Below are 17571 nucleotides of genomic sequence, written 5' to 3'. Positions count from 1 at the left end.
GATTTTGTGTCAGGGATGGATACCAGTATCCTTTCTTTTCTATTAGTTTATCTGTGAAGTTCAATACTTAAAAGACCACATCTTCTTGATATCATTTTTTAAAGTCTACTTTTATAATAAGGTTACTTGTTTGCCTCATTCTCAGAGAGTAAGTGTTAAAAATAAATCTTTGACTAGCAAGTTCAGATAACTACCAATCAGGGGCCTATTGCAGATAGATTATGCAATCTTTGTGATCAGGCAGTTGAAGATGATGTAGAAAAGTTTATGGAAACGGGGAATGTGTCAAAGAGACAACAACCCGACCAAAGAGCATAAAACCACCCAAGGCTACCAATGGGTCTTCAACGCAGCGAGAAAATCCCACACCCAGAGGCGGGCTTCAGCTGGACCCTTACCAATAATGTATACTAGTTCAGCGAAATGGACGCCACACTAAACTCAGAAACATACAAGTGAACCAAAATTAAAAAAACACACAAGACTAACAAAGACTAGAGGTTCCTGACTTGGGACCGTCGCAAAAATGCGGCGGGGTTTAACATGTTTTGTGAGGTCTCAACCCTCCCCCACCCCTCTAGCCAATATTGAATAAACAAACACACAACAATACGCACAGTAAAACACAGTTTACAAGAAGTCCGAGTCCGATGTTAGAATAGGTAACAGAAGAAACTTAACAAAATAACAATGAACAACATAAATTACCAAAGGACTACTAGCAGTTACTGACATGCCAGCTCCAGACCTCAATTAAGCTGCTCGAAAGATTATGTCTTCATAATATGAAAATCAACCACAATCCCTCCCGTTAGTAGTTTAGTATCATGCCACTTCCTTATGGACTGTACCTGTCTTCAACGGTACAGGAAGCTATATATGAAGTATTTAGTAAAAGCTATGATAGTGTTAGCATACTTAGGTCAGAAAATAAATGTATATGGACCATGCATGAGTAATGAGGATAAACAATATTGTCTTCATATTATTTTAATGGTAGCTTTTTATTTGAGAACTGTCAACTTTTAAGCAAGATAAAAACCTACAATGTACAGCTGGAAAACCTCAGATCAATGAAAGTAAATTATTGTATTTCCATTTTTTAAAACTTTTTTACTATGCTTCTGTTTGTGAGGATATCATGTGTGGTACTTTTTATTACTGTAATCAAGAAAAATAAAAACTATTCCTTGTAATTTATTTACTTGATATTCTATGTATAATCCCTTGTAATCTATTTACTTGATATTCTATGTATAATTCCTTGTAATTTATTTACTTGATATTCTATGTATAATTCCTTGTAATTATCCTTATGGGCACTGTGATTAGTAAAATCAAATATATGTATCAGCATCTGTATTTCCGCTTAATTTATTTAACTCTTATAGAAAACGTAGTTATAACTTTTTTTGTGTTGTTTCATTAAAATTTAAGTTTACAATCATTATATTGATATTATTTTATTTTTTTTATAATAATAAGAATATTATTACTACTATAATTTTCATTTTTTTTTTTTTTTTTAATATGTTTTTTTTTTATTATTATTATTATTATTTTTATTATTATTACTGTAATTTTTCTTTTTTTAATTAGAATGTTTATTGATAGGTTAAGTATTATGCATTTATCCAAATATTTATCTTTATTTTTTTCAAATTGCTATTTACTTCTACGACAATTCTTATGATAACGGTAAGTCGTCTAAGAGAGCTTCGATGTGCATGCTCAGACATGTCGTAGGACAGTCCTAAAATCATCCTAAGACATATCTTAGTGAACTTTTGATAAACAGGTCCGAGAGTCCGAAAGTATTATTTAAAAACTAAGCTATCTTTTCCCCTAAATTCCCAGAATTATACTAGTGAATCTAAAAAAAAGTTATCAATTATTTAAGTGATTTAGTCAAAATCAGGGACTTTATACATTCAACTTCTGAAATTTCAGGAAGTTTACAAAGTCAATAATTTTACAAATACTGTAACATATATACGTAAATTGCTGAAATTTTTTAACCTTTACCAATTTTAATCCTGGTATCTATGATGAGTTTATTTACTGAGAAGAGAGCTCTGCTTATCGAGGAAGCTCATTTATAACACTAAATATGAAAGAAAATGAATGGACAAAATTTATAAACTTCTTTTTGTGAATTGAAAATTTGTATCCGTTTAACGAATTTTGAACGTCGGAATAGCGAATTCAAATTTTTGAATTGATAGGATACAAAGTGGCTACTAACATGTAAAATTTACAATAACACAGAAAAGATGAATAGTCACCAGAAACGTATACTGATTTGATTAATTCCAACCAGAGACAGGTACTTTTTCTAACGAACAAATAGTTATATACTAGTAACTGTTAATCTGTTAATACAAGAAGACGTGAAAAAAGTTTGTATCAGTTTGTTCTCCTTGCATATTGTAACGTTGAAATAATTTCTATCGTTTCAGTATGTTTACTTTATATGGGAATACTATTTCTTCCCTTAGTTTTCAAATTCCTCTATCCCTATTGTACAAAAATAAAATTTATCTAATTATTTATTTGTATAAAATTTGAGGGACTCTAATCCTTAAAACTTCCCAAAGGCAATTTAATATTATCACTCATCTTTCAACAAATAGATACGAAGTAAATCACAATAGTTATAGGTTAATACCAATGATTAGGGTATTATTCAATGTAATTTACATATTGTTATTTAATTAATCGTGTCAGTCTGAAAACCACATATATTTGACAAATCTGTGGATCCATTTTTCTCGTATTGTTCAACACCTTGTTTCGCTTCAGGTGTGAAAATATTTACTTACGTTAGTAACTATTCGACACTAAGTCGGGGTTCATTTGCTGTTTTTTAAATAAAAGATTTTGAAAGAGTTGAAATTAATAAAATTAATTGAAGTTTTTGTAGGTGTGCTGTTTTGTTTTTCCTTGTTTTATTTTGTCAGATACCTTTTGATAGAATTTTTTAATAAAATACATTTTTGGCTGCAGTTTCATTTCTCCAAACACGTACTCCACAACTTCTGCCTTTAATATTTGCAAGAAATTAAATTAAAAAACACAAAAAAGTATTAAGAAACACATTCCAAAATAAAAAAAAAAATAGTTCAATAGACTGAAAACATGTTCCTATTTCTTTTTATGTTTTAGGGGAAAACTAAATTGTATTTTCCGTTGTTTTTTGTAGAAAGTGATACATGATAACTATTTGTTTTTATCAAAAACAATAATATATAATACTTTTACAAAAAATATTGTATTAAAATAAAAGATAGAGAAAATGAAATAGAAGTATCCTTGTTTAAAGTCTGATTGAACCATAAATGTGACGCAGGCGCGGGGAGGTGCCGTATCAAGATGAAACCGACCAAATAATTGTCAATATTTACATTAATCCTTAATACCATTATAAAGAATCGGCGATTAGAGGGTTAACGAGATTTGATCTGTTCATCATTCCGGGACAATTATTGCGACAAATAGAGACCAGAAATATGATGGTTAACATACAGAGACCTAATATGATGCCGTTGATTCAGCAACATTTTATTTCACCTATGCAGAGGTATGAATTTGAAAAAAAAAAATAGTTTACTTTATTTGTTTTATTTCATTTGTAATGTGAAAAAGGCTTTTTAGAAAATATTTACAATGTCATTTATATACTGATTCCATGAGTATAATTGCAATGAAAGAAGGAGCAAATGAAACATATTTAAATATGACAATTAGACGAATATTTTTATCATAAGAAAATATAGGCAAAACGCATAAATGAATAATGAAATTAAAATAAATCAAAACCAATAATAAGAAATTGTTTATTTCAATATTACAAGTCATAAATGAATTGAAATTTCAGCATGCAGATGGAGCGATTTAGATACAGAGGACCAGAATTTCCGTTCAATATTCCAATGATGCCACAATCTCCGATGCCATCACAAACGACAACAACGCAAGTAACAAACACCACACAACCTCCTCACACTAGGCTTTACAATCCGAGACTGGTCCCACCCCTGGGTATACCAACATTCAACTTTAGCAGAGAGGAGTTAGATATGGTATTGTATGGATATACACAGAACAAAGTGGACAGATGTAAAGGACATGCATTGTCAGGCATTAAAAGTTTGGACCTCAGTCACGGTAAGTTCATTTGATGTTTTATATTTTTTTTGCTTACAATGTTTTTGTTTTGTACAGTTCAACATTAATATATTTTTGAATGCATGTAACATATAGTGGGAACTTTGATATATGATATATTTCATCAAATACATGTAGCTTTTTTTTCAAATAAATAACATAAAAAAGGAAAAGTTTATTCTTCGTTACAATGATCCTCCCTTTCCCTCTTTCTCAAAATCTTTAATTTAGAATTTTCCATCGTAGATATACCTCTTTCCTTATAATATTAAAGAAAGAACGGAATGTGTTCTTCTTAAATAGCTTGACATATAAATGTAAAAATTAGAAAAAAAAAGTTCAATGAAATTGTATACTTTTACATTAAATAAAATGCATTATTTAACAGAGTTCTGCATTAAGAGGTATGAGCGGTGATTTTCTTTGATACTCTGATATATTTTTACGTTTTTGAGGCCATTCCATTTTATTATTTACATAAATATTGTATTTTATCCACTGTTTGTTTGTAACTTAGGAAGAAAAAGCTATTCCATGTTTTAACCTTAAAATTTCACTAAACTATTTACAGTTATATGAAAATTGATACAGTTAACACTTTTCATATACTTATAATATTTTAAGGGCAAATAATGCACACATTCTGTAAACACAATTTTCCGTTTAAAAAATATTTGTTAACACCACACAAGGCATTCACCTATACGTGCCATAAATTTGATTTGGAATAATTGTTGTATCTTCCCTGTAACATCGTTAATCCAGTCTCATTAACGGTCAATCTTAAAAACACCAAAAGTATTTATTTCAAAGAAAACTGACTGGTGCTTAAAGATGACAAAATTTGGCGTATACTTATGCAAATAAGACTGCAAAGTAAAGTTAAAATAAACAATGCTAACATGTCTAATGTATATTGAAACGTAACATTCGAAGTCCATGCATATAAAAAGCACCTTTTCGTATCTTTCATTTTTGTTTAGAAATAAGGAATGATATATTTTTTTTATCATACGATATCTTCGTCTGTGCTTTATCCATTATCACTGAACTAGTATACATATTTGTTTAGGGGCCAGCTGAAGGACGCCTCCGGGTGCGGGAGTTTCTCGCTGCATTGAAGACCCATTGGTGGCCTTCGGCTGTTGTCTGCTCTATGGTCGGATTGTTGTCTCTTTGACACATTCCCCATTTCCATTCTCAATTTTATTTCCTTATATATTCTCACAAGCATCGTGTATTTAAAATTGATTTGTTAGTCCTTAACAGATACAAAAAGCCTTTTCAATTTTAGAAAAATATAAATTACCAAATAAAGAATGTCCTAATTATACATATTAAAAAAAATTTTTGGTGGACTTTATATTATCAATTTCAGTTTAAACATACGAGAAATGCTCATGATATTATTATCACCAATGCAAAGTATGATTATAAGGATAGAAAGACAGAAACAATACTTGCTTTTATAAAACACGGTGAACTTCAACAAGAAAACTTTAATCAATGTAACAACCTAATGAATGTTATGTTCCCTTATGCACATAGGACATTTCAAAATATATGTAAATATATACAACATAATATATACAGAAGTTTCAAAATATATGTAAATATATACAACATAATATATACAGAAGTTTCATTTAATTACAGGCATCGTCTTTTTCTTCTGCTTTACATTTGCCCGGATTTGTACAATTTTTTACGTTGAAAAAAAACTCATTACGTTTGCACAGAGCCGTGTACAAGTTGCTACATTTACTCGCATTTATCAAGTTTACCGCTAAAGTTTTCTAATTCATAGAGAGATAGTAAATAAATCCAGAACAAGATACAACTACAAAATACAAAATTTATATTTTTTTTCCTTGTTATGGTACCTTATTTGGATGACAAAATGCTTATGATCTTTATATTCGACCATCATGCATAAATATGTCGACATATAAAAACTAACTTACGCTCATGGACAATGAACATTATAAGTTTTATATAACCCTGATAAAACTAAATGTTTAACACATTTGTCTTTCTGTCCTGCTTATGTCTTTGCTGTATGAAATCTTACCAGGAGTTCAACCGCCGAAATTAGAATATTGAACGGCATTATTGTATATGAGCAGATAACTGATACTGTCTTTGATACGGTATAGATCACTCTTGATTGCTTCTGTCTATGTTTTCATGTTCTCCTATACCGTTTTTTTTTTCTGGACTGATTTTTACTGCACATTCTATGAACTTTTGTGTTCTACTAATATAGATTATTAGGAGGATGGTTAGATCTAAGAACAAGTTTAACCCCTACTCATGTTCATATGTCTGTAGCCAGGAACCTCCTCAGTGGTTGTCTCAAGTGATATTTATTTTTGGTCCTTTAGTTAATTGTGTTCTAATGGCGAGTCTTTGAAAGTCTTCGGTAAATTTATTTACAAATTTTCTAGACTCAGTTCGATTTTAAACTAGACATTTTGTATTGTGTGTTTTTAAAAGACCGTATGTTTAACTTTAGGGAACTGTTATTTTTGTGTCGTTTTGGTTGCTATCACTTTTGATAAAACATATATATTTTTGCTCATATTCGAAGGTAATATAGCTGTTCCAGCAACATTGAAACAACTAATTTCCAGAGAACCACAAAAATAGTTGTCATGTGTTGCACTATCTTTGTAAAAAAACAACGGTTGATATCAAATCGATTTAACCTTTTTGTGAAATTCCCATTTGTATTCCCCACCTAGGGGCATAATGTTTTTCGGTCTGTGCGTCCGTTCGTTCTTCCGTTCGTCCGTCTGTCCCGCTTCAGGTTAAAGTTTTTGGTCAAGGTAGTTGTTGATTAAGTTGAAGTCCAATCAACTTGAAACTTAGTACACATGTTCCCTATGATATGATCTTTCTAATTTTAATGCCAAATTAGAGTTTTGACCCCAATTTCAGAATTGCCCAGAATATCAAGATCTACCTACTCTCCAGTTCTATCATAGTTGCAAAAGACTCCTAAAAAGAGCAATTTATGACCAATTTTATCGTTTTTATTTTTGATCTTGAAAACTGTAATAGACAGAAAGAAACTGTAAACAAGAAAGCTCAAATCAATCGATTCCATACAGGAGTTAAATGACGATTTTGATCAATTTCAACTTTTTGTCTATAATATTGAAAACTTAACAGATAGACAGAAACTGTAAACACCGAAACTGAGAAAAAACATATTACCGAAACAAATAGATGATTCCTTTAGGAGTTGTCTTTATATAATGACGATTTTTGAACAATTCAGCGTTATGCCTTTTCAACAACAACAAAACATACAGAAATTTGAATCAGCCAATTCGATGGGCAAGATGTTGCAAATGTCTCACCAAACCGGCCAATCTTCTTTATTGGAACAATTCCCTTAAATAATTATTTTAACCAATTAATTGTAATTTTGTTGCAAAAAAGTTCCCCTCTGAGAGAATTGAATCATTTTCAATTAAATACCGGTATGTCATGATGATCCGTAGTTTGTCTAGAATACTTCGGACTTCAACCATCATGGCATCCATCACCCAAAATAGAACATACGGTCAACTGCAATTAATTTTCCGGGTAATACCTTGTAAAAAATATTTATAATTAATCTATTTATTTCCAGAAATTTGTTTTGCTCGCAAAAAAATTAAATCTTTATCAATATCACGTATGTTTTGACCGAGTGAGATATTCCTCTGGTAATCATCCTTTGTTGCCATGAAAACTAGAGTTATTAAAATAACTTTTTCCTGAAAAGGATCGTTTCAGTATTATGAGCAGCTGTTTCGTGATCCATGGTAGATTTTTGAAACCAGTCCTTATAGGATCACCTAAGGCCCTCGATGCTTTTTGTACTCTGAACGTCTAAACTATTTATTGCAATATTTGTAATACATAATTATATTTAATCATACTTTTGAATTGATGAAACATCAGCAAATTAAAAGTTGAGAATAATTCAATTAAAATGATATTCACACTTTCAAGTTTTAATTAAGATTAAACTAATTGGTATTATTCAAGGAACATAATATATGCTGATTTTTTATTTTCTTCTTGGACGGACTATTTAAGAAGTTTATGACGTGGACAATGATTTTAGTCTTTTGATTAACCTCTTCTAGATTATGTTTAAATCCACAAAGGATAGTATAAAAACAATTAATGTAAATCTCATTTACTTTTCTTTCATTGCTGTTCTTGATTTAATATGTTTTTCTAATCAGTCATATACTAAAATAATAAATTTGAAATCTCCAATAAGAGTGTCAAGTTTTAATTGGATAACCGTCAGCAGTTGTTTGAGTAACGCTTTCTTATTGGTTGCTTTCAGTATATTGAATGCTTCCTAGCCCTGTGGTGGTCAGTATTGTTGAAACAAAGGATTAATTGCTAATCTAAATTTTTCAACTTAGGTACATACTTTTTTAAATCTCTATCGCATTAAGTGGGTATCAAATCTTTTTATTTATTTATCCCCTTAAAAGCGTGTTTAAAAACAAGAATTTTAATTCGAAAACTAGTCCCCTATTCAACAAAATATTTTCATTTCATTATCTCTGAAGAAATATTTACATGCATATTAGTGAAGAAATACCTGTCGCATGGAACTAGAAATATCTTGAAACAACATTCATTGTTCGTATAAATTATTAAATGAACATTCAGACCAACAGTGGAAATTCATACCACGCCGCACAATGTGTCATAATCACAATGACTTATAAAGCAGTACAACGATTCACCTTTTCCTCTACAATTTTTGTTTTTTTTTCACGAAAAGTACTACATTAAATGTATCAATGGTAGTGGTTTTTATTTAGAGACAGTCCTATTTATTTGTTTTACTAAAGTAAAGATTTCCGAGTCATGAATACCAATAACCTAACACAATTTCAAATTAATTTTGTCACATATATGTGTATACAAGTGATTTTTTTCTCTTCCTATTTGGGGACATTTCTGGATATTGGTAAAATTGTTGATATTTCAACATTTCTAAGAATATCGTAATTTGGTAAATATTAAAGAACTTTAGGGACAGAAATGAAGAAGAAATCACATCTTTAGAGAGCTTTTATTATCGACTTGACGTGACTATGTTTACACAATCAGTAATCAAAATGCACAACTCAATACACAAGAGGATAATTCTTGGCATATTTGTCACATGCGCACTATTCAAGGAGTTGATAATTTTCTTACTTCTTTCACAGAAGACTTCTAAATTCGATTGCCTGGAACAAAGCACAGTATTTATCATATTTAGTCCTCTTGAAAAGTTGGTTCGTATTCCAGGAATCTTATAACGATCCCTGCTGAATGTTTCCTAACACAATAATCTAATTACTTATAATATCAAGGAGAATTAAACACCATATGATAGAATTCCTGGACTTTCATCAGACCGACGACCTATAACTATAGAACAAACTTAATAAATTATACGGCATTATGAAAATATAGTCGGGATGTCATTATTCAATTGTTACAAGTTCTGTATATTGAAAAACAAGTCATCAAAGATAAGAGGTATATAGTTTTGTAAGTCAAACGTGCGTTTCGTCTACCTGACTCATCAGTGGCGCTCGAACAAAAAGAGTTGGAGGAAGGAAGGTCAAAACCAATACGAGGTGAAGAGCATCGTAAACCTAAAATTCCGAAAAGTTGTGCCAAAAAACGGCTATGGCAATCTATTCCTGGTGGAAGAAAACCTAAGGGTTTCGAATAATTCAACATTTTATCAATAATAAATTTTCAGAAAATGAACAATCAGTGATATTTCATGTCAATTTTTAAGTAATGAGTACTGGAATGCTGATACCCTCGAGTCAAGGAATATTGGGCGCAGTTGAAATATGTTGTCATTGGCTATTTAGTATTAAAAAAAACGCCAGCCTTAAAAAATCATATTAATTTTTGTAAACCATACTTGTTTACCGTCTCCTCAGTATAAATTGCAATTTTTACGAATGATGAAAAAAAGAAACAAATATACTTTTAGAATAAATGCAACATCTTGTACGTCTTTAAAGATGTTTGGTTAATACATTTAGTCACACGTTTTTAATGATTAACTGCTAAATCAATATGCTGAAATTCAACAGGTTAAATATAAATTATGCAAAAAATCGGGATTGAAGCACGGACTTTTATATATTCTTCTTAATAAGAATGTTTAAAAAAAAAGAGATTCCAGAAGTTGGCGCTTGATTGTTCTTTATAGTCGTGACCAACGTATACGCAGTTCCAATTACCTCCAAACAGCCATACACAATCATTGTTTGTTAATGATCGAGCGAAAAAGGTAAATAATAGACTGTTCTAAAACGCTGATGAAGTTTCAAAAGTTTGATATATTCGATCGTACATGACTAGTATCCTTTCCATTGGAGCTTGTAGGCATATAGATAATTAAAAACCTATACATTCATTAACATTTGATTTAGAGTTTTTTTTATAAATTTGAAAATCATTCCAAATAATTTTTTTCTTTGATTTAGGGATTGATCGAATCCTGACAGGAAATAGTCCGGTAAAGTCAGAGAGTTCACCTCCAGTTCCAAATATCAAACCATTAGATCTCTCGGGATTGGACATACCAGATGGTAGGTATAACCAAATGATAAATGTCCAAAGATGGCATAGAACGGAAATTTTGATAGAACTAGAAACATTTCAAGTATTTATTAAAAAAGAGTGAGAAGAAATTTCTTACCCAACACCATATATTCTATAGTTAGTTATAGCTTTGCCTTTGGAATACAGATTAATGTATTCTAGACAAACACATTCGTCAATGCAAAATATTCCACAAAAAAATATAAAAACGATTGAAAAATGTTGTATCAAAATTGGTAAACGATTTGTAGCACAGGGTAACATTTTGAATTTATGTATATAATAATAAAATAGGAGGCCACACAAAAATTATGCAATGCAGACTTTTTTTACCGTTTTACCGATAAAGGGGAGATGCGGATTTAATTATACTTAATTTGTGAATAGAAAAATACAAATTGTGATAGGAACAAATCACTGATAAAAAGTGATAAGTAATGACAGCAGACGAAGAAATTTTGAATCATAATTAAACATTTCATACACAGCAAAATATCAATAACATCTTTACACAACTCTGTGAAATAATTATTCGTGAATGCTCATTTGTGTCCGTTCATATGTTTCAGGCTTGACAGTCTTACAAACATTGTTTGCTAGAACCATTCATTATGGCGTGTTTTGTACATCTACCGTAATATCACGTGGTACTAAGTTTGGACCATTCAAAGGAAAAACAGTTAACACAAGTGAAGTAAAAAGTAACGACGATAACTCTTACATGTGGGAGGTATGTACATCTTTAGATGAAACAAAACCAGTGACATTCAGTTCTCAATTACTGATTGAACCCTGAATCCAAATAAGATAAACTTGAAGGTTTTTATTTTCCTTTTCGAGCCTCTAACACGGAGAGAAAAGTTGTCGTTTGTAAAGAAATTCGTCTTAGCAGTTTACGTAACTCATATCCCCTCATTGAACTATCACTGAGACTGCATGTTTTAATTTCATACATCCCAGTGTACTTTTATATGTAATTTTGTATTGCATTAAATCATACCAATGTGATATGATATTTTATTCATTTGTTTATTTGTTTATTTGATTGTCCTTTTATTTATATTCACAAGTAACCTATTTCCTTTGGCATATATATCTACAAAGGTTTACGCTTGACTTTTTCTACAGATTATGTATGTCTGTTTTTTTTGTAAGTCGTGTTTAAATTCATGACATAAACTTACGATCGAAGTATTAAATCATTTTGAATATCAATGCCAGTTACAGCTCGGACCGAAACGTGTACTCAAATGCATCTTACTTAAATCAAGCACTTCAAGTTGATTAAAATAGACACTTAACGTGTGTCTAATAGTGAAAAAGAGCACATTTAAACCAACTGTTCAAACATTTTAATCACTCTGGTGCTGTTCCACAAACATTAAGCATTGTAAAGTTGTCATTTTATTTTAGGTAGGTGATTTTTATAAATAAATACTAATTGCAAATGTGCAACAATTAAAGACCAACAGCGTCGCATTATGACACCTCTTTATTTACTTATGTGAACACTACACCGTCTCGTGACTGATGACAAAAGTATTGAGAATATGATACATTTATTTTAAAAACGGGACGATTCTGTTCTCTATGTTATAGATTGAAGTGATTTGTCCATATCAATCATATGTCATTATAATGTCAACATTAAATCACAGTATTTTCAGTGTTGATTATGCTGAATTTTCAATGTTTTCATAGTTGGTCCGTTATTTTAATATTTGTTTTGATGCACATTGAAATACAGTCATAACCTTTCTAGATCGTTGAAGTAAATATGAAGAAATAGAATTTCCATTTAAAAACTAATTTTTAAGTCGTTTATGTCATAAAATCATGAAAATTTACATTAATGCATTCTTTTATCACACATGAATGAATGTAAATAACTTGGACAAAACTGTAACACGTAACTAATCACAGCTCGTTTTATTATAGATATGTCCATTGTTATGTGGTCAGTAAATATGATGAAAACATGATTCTGGCCTAAATGATGCTCATCATATTTAGTGTTTCGAAACTCTAAAACATATTGGTTCAAAATTGAAATTCTATCACTGCAATGAGAGGAAAATAGTATAGAAAAGGGACAATGTAATAAAAAGAGAATGATAGGTGTTTATAAAATAAATTTTCAGAATTCCATTTTTGTCTACTTCAAAAATTAATTTATCATTGTTATTTCGAACTAGAAATACAAATTTTTTTTTCCATTAAAGAAGATATGCAAAAAAAAACCCAAATAAATCAAAGGTAATGATGGCTTTTTAGGATTTAAATTAGAAAATCCACTAAAATGCCACCTTTTCGTATCTGCGTTTTCGGACGTAGTGCCATACATATCCATGTGCTGGTATATATCAACAAATAAGTCGAAAACATTTTTGCACAACCAGAAAGCGGTCTCTATCTGAAGATAATGTCTATAGCTATGTAACATCGTTCTTTTTGTTACAGGTTTTCTATGAAGGCAAGCTTAGTCATTTTGTTGATGGACGTGGTCCCACAGGTGGGTGGATGTCTTTTGTAAACTGTGCAAGGTATGCACAGGAGCAGAATTTGATCGCTATGCAAGTTGACGGAGACATATTTTATGAAGTATGTAAAGATATACCACATGGCACAGAACTATTGGTTTGGTACGGAGACTGTTACCTGCAGTTCATGGGAGTACCCGTTTCATTGAAAGAAATGGCGGATGGCGGCGTTCCCGATGAATTAAATAGTTAGTTTTGATACTATTAGTTTTTTGTTAATAAAAATAACAGAAACAACACTGACATATGAACTATAATGTTAAATCATACTAAATGAACTTAGTTCTATAGGATATAAAGTAAACCAGGCTAAGGAATCTCATTAGGGAGCAGGCATTATTTACCAGGGGGTTGTGCACTTAAACCTTAAAACTTAAACATCTTGCTTTTATTATCTTTTATACCCCTAAATATCATTTAAGATTACTTCCAAATCTTAAATTCTTTCAAATTCTTCAGATTTTTTTCAAATTTTTTTTGCCCCCTGTTCAGATAATCGGATTTGACATTGCAGCCAAATGCATTTTGATTATCTCCTTGAACAAAACTGTAATTTCAACTTTTTCCAGTCCTGCTTTATACTTATATTTTCTGATATCATCCACACTTTGAGTCCTCCCATATATGAAGAAATTAAGTACATAAGCAACTGCAGCATTATTTAATAATATTTCAATATCAAACAAGCACTGACGAAGAACATATTCTGCTAAGTATTTTCTGGCGTACATAGTTTTGAAGCGTAAATAATTCTGATTTAATTTTTTTCATCGATTGATAAACTTATATCAGTAATAAAAGCTGTCACATGCATTTATGTAGTTTTTCTTAAACAAATCTTTTACAGCAAGTGAAGGATTTACCTGTGAAAGATGTGGGAAGGTGTTCGCTTACAAGTATTATCGAGATAAGCATCTGAAGTATACTCGGTGTGTTGACCAAGGCGACAGGAAATTTCCATGTCATCTATGCACTAGGTAAACTACGGTAACATTACTCATTAACATTGTATTAGATATACATGAGAAAATGGAAAGTACTTTGCGTCCTAGTAACAAAAAAGCAACATATTTGCCTTTCAATGCATCCAAAATATTACTATCCAAATCTTACAAAAATTATACGATTCAACGAAACAAATTAGGAAATTCAGGTCTTTATCTCCTGTGGATTGAATAAAGGAACAATTTGACGAAAGGAGAAGCAGATAGCATTACAAGAAATATTATATTACACAGCGAATACTATCGATTTAAGAGCGCACGACATGTGCCTAATAATGTTTTTAGAATAATCGTAATTGGACACGGGGAAGCAACTGTCGGTGAGCTAATTATTAATATAGAACAAAAAACATCAAAATGATAAACAAGTATCCTCTAAGGTTTACTTGGAGGAGACCCAACCCTGTTTTTGCGTAGTTTCTTTTTCATTTAACATAAATGTACTGTAAGTATATTTTGTCTAATTTACAGGTCATTTGAAAAAAGAGACCGGCTTAGAATTCATATACTACATGTACATGAAAAACATAGGCCACATAAATGTGTTGTTTGCGGGAAAAGTTTCAGCCAGTCCTCAAGTCTTAACAAACACATGAGGGTAAGAGTGTAGATAATTCTATTTTTGTGTACAATTTAAGTTTAGGATGTACGTAGTTTGTCATTTCCTGCCTATGAAAGTCACTCTTAGTTCTTTGCATGGTCAATTTCATTGTACTTGTAGATTGAATTGCCCCCTTTTAAATTTGATTATTCACTTATTCAGTATAACGTCCTTAATAATAATGTTTTTGTAATGCTCTTTTATTGCCGTTTTTTTCTATATAAAAACATTAATAGTTATTAGCAGACCATTGACAATTCATAAGTTCAACAAAAATCCCACCAAAAACCGAGATTGATATAAAGTGCCCCAGAATGTTAAATGTAAATAGTTATAAGCAGAACACATAGTTAATGGAACTGTGAAAAAAAACCCAAAAATAGAAAAAAAGAAGGGCAATCCAGACTTCAAGTACCTGGTCAATTTCACATCATGCTACATATATATTTTTATAGAAATTTTAAAAACATTAAATTAATAGATTTTTTACAAATTTCTTGTAAATTACGCGGTGTTTAAAGAGTTACGCGAATTAGGTATGCTAATATCCTAACTTTTTAATAGCAAAACAATTGGAAGATATTTGAATTTTTAGCTTTGAAATTTAGTTGAACAATATCATATTGGTATCGGACCACATTCGACAGTCCAAACATTGAAGGCATTTAAAAATCACAGATACCTTCTTGCATATGTTATAAAAATAAGAAAATGTGGTATGAATGCCAATGAGACAAATCACTACCTAATTATGAAGCGGTTTTAAACACGGTAATTGAGGGGAAAAACACCAGAGCTTCAACTAACTCCTCGTTTTTCTGGCGGTAGCGTGCTGGCCCCGAGTACGGAATGTTGTGGGTTCGAACATGAAAAACCAAATATTTGAGAATTAGTATTGGCTGCTGCTCTTCTAAGCACGCGATTTTAAGAGCTATGACAGGTCGACTCGGTGTAAGAATAATGTCTCTCAGTAGCGTGTATAGCGCAAAGCGCAAAGCGGGGCTTATATGTATATCACATTAACACGTACTCGTCCTGATATGACTGTAATATTTGTTATTGCACGTTGAACACCAATCTATCAATCAATTAACTCGTTTGTTATTTTTTCCGATTGTCCTGATAATTCGAATAGCTTACTATATGAAACTCCAAAAAAATCTTTTGACGCTATCATTTTGTTGTTTTTGACGAACATTGCAGGTGCACAGTGGGGAACGTCCATATAAATGTGTATATTGTAACAAAGCATTTACAGCATCTAGTATTCTGCGTACACACATACGTCAACATTCGGGAGAAAAACCATTCAAGGTAAGCATTGTATAATTATTATACAAACAAAAACAATCAAACAAACATACAAACAAAAGAGGTATGTAATTGAGAATATCAACCATTGTCAAAATGTTAATAAAAAATGATTTTAAATTTGTTCGAAATTCATATTCATAAAAAACAATCAGGGGTCGAGTAAGAGTGAAAGCAAACCATAAAGAAACTGCACTACTGCAGTGCGTATTGTCGCGTAATCTCGTCAAATTTAAACTGAAATTAACAGAAAAGATAATAAAATATTACCAAGAGCATTTGCCATTGAGCCCTCCGATTTCCCAACTACATAAAAATGTCACATCGAATACACTAGAGAATGACCAATATTTCATATTTTTCAGGTATATCCCAAATTGTTCTAAAGATAGAAATTCATGATCATATTCCTAAATAAAAAAACTACAAATATCTTATATCACAGTAATTAAAAGAGTAAGAATTCATTTTCCTGAAACACATTAGCAAAACTGTAATAGTGATGAACAGCATTGAAACATGAAAACTCACAACATTTAATGTCGCTGTTATTGTTTTTTTTTTATTCATTTCAGTGTCGACATTGTGGTAAAGCTTTTGCCTCACATGCCGCACATGACAGTCATGTGAGACGAACCCACATGAAAGATAAACCTTGCCCATGTGGAATTTGTGGCAAGAATTTTCCACATACGTATGAGCTTAAATTACACATGGCTTCACATCATCATATAGAATAGACAGTTCGGTAAGACCGTTAAAAAATGTTGACAGGAACAAAAAGTGCTAAACAGTAGGCGAATAGTGTGATTGTTTCAATATATTTTGTTTCAAGCTATTTTCGAATAATGCATGACACCATATACATGTTCAATGGATCAGATGTGGACATATTTGATATGTTATATAAACCTGTTGTTTTTAATTGTGCAACATTGAACATTGTTAACAAGTATCAATTGTTGAGTAATCTTGACAGGCACAATTTTTACTTCTGTGTGACCCATTATTTAGGGAAGTAACTTTAAGTAATTAAGAAATAAACCTTTCAAAACTTTGACACAATAATTTCGACTTATGTATTAATGTATCTTTAATCAAATTTATTTAACATGTCATTTAATTCACGCTCACTAGCCTATACATTTGTAGGGGCATTAAAAATCTTTTAATCTTTTTCAAATTTTTCAGCATCACAACCTCTTGGTTGTACTTTGAAGGATATAACGTCATATTTGTGAAACAGTCTTTTAAATGTTTAGAGATGACAAAAAGCCTAATATTACCGAATGTACCATCAAATGATTGA

General features: G+C 30.9%; 1 protein-coding gene across 1 annotated transcript; it reads left to right on the top strand.

The window, feature by feature from the left end:
• Positions 1 to 3886: 3886 nt before the first annotated feature.
• Positions 3887 to 17075, top strand: LOC127729384 (PR domain zinc finger protein 14-like). Its single transcript, XM_052237212.1, has 8 exons — positions 3887 to 4167; positions 10689 to 10793; positions 11376 to 11536; positions 13267 to 13534; positions 14194 to 14323; positions 14822 to 14948; positions 16155 to 16265; positions 16838 to 17075. Exons 1-8 carry the CDS (start codon positions 3933 to 3935, stop codon positions 17000 to 17002), a joined length of 1302 nt encoding a protein of 433 aa, XP_052093172.1. The 5' UTR covers positions 3887 to 3932; the 3' UTR covers positions 17003 to 17075.
• Positions 17076 to 17571: the final 496 nt, after the last annotated feature.

Source organism: Mytilus californianus, unplaced genomic scaffold, assembly GCF_021869535.1.
Source record: "Mytilus californianus isolate M0D057914Y unplaced genomic scaffold, xbMytCali1.0.p SCAF_1, whole genome shotgun sequence".
Lineage (NCBI taxonomy): Eukaryota > Metazoa > Mollusca > Bivalvia > Mytilida > Mytilidae > Mytilus > Mytilus californianus.
The sequence above is the reverse complement of the archived record's forward strand: the minus strand, read 5'-3'. Positions and strand labels throughout refer to the sequence as shown.

Bases quoted from the DNA above. Each gene is read 5' to 3' on its own strand.
- LOC127729384 (XM_052237212.1), top strand. From the start codon at position 3,933: ATGATGCCACAATCTCCGATGCCATCACAAACGACAACAACGCAAGTA. The intron at 13,535-14,193 runs GTTAGTTTTGAT...AATCTTTTACAG, and splicing joins CGTTCCCGATGAATTAAATA to CAAGTGAAGGATTTACCTGT. The intron at 14,949-16,154 runs GTAAGAGTGTAG...CGAACATTGCAG, and splicing joins GTCTTAACAAACACATGAGG to GTGCACAGTGGGGAACGTCC.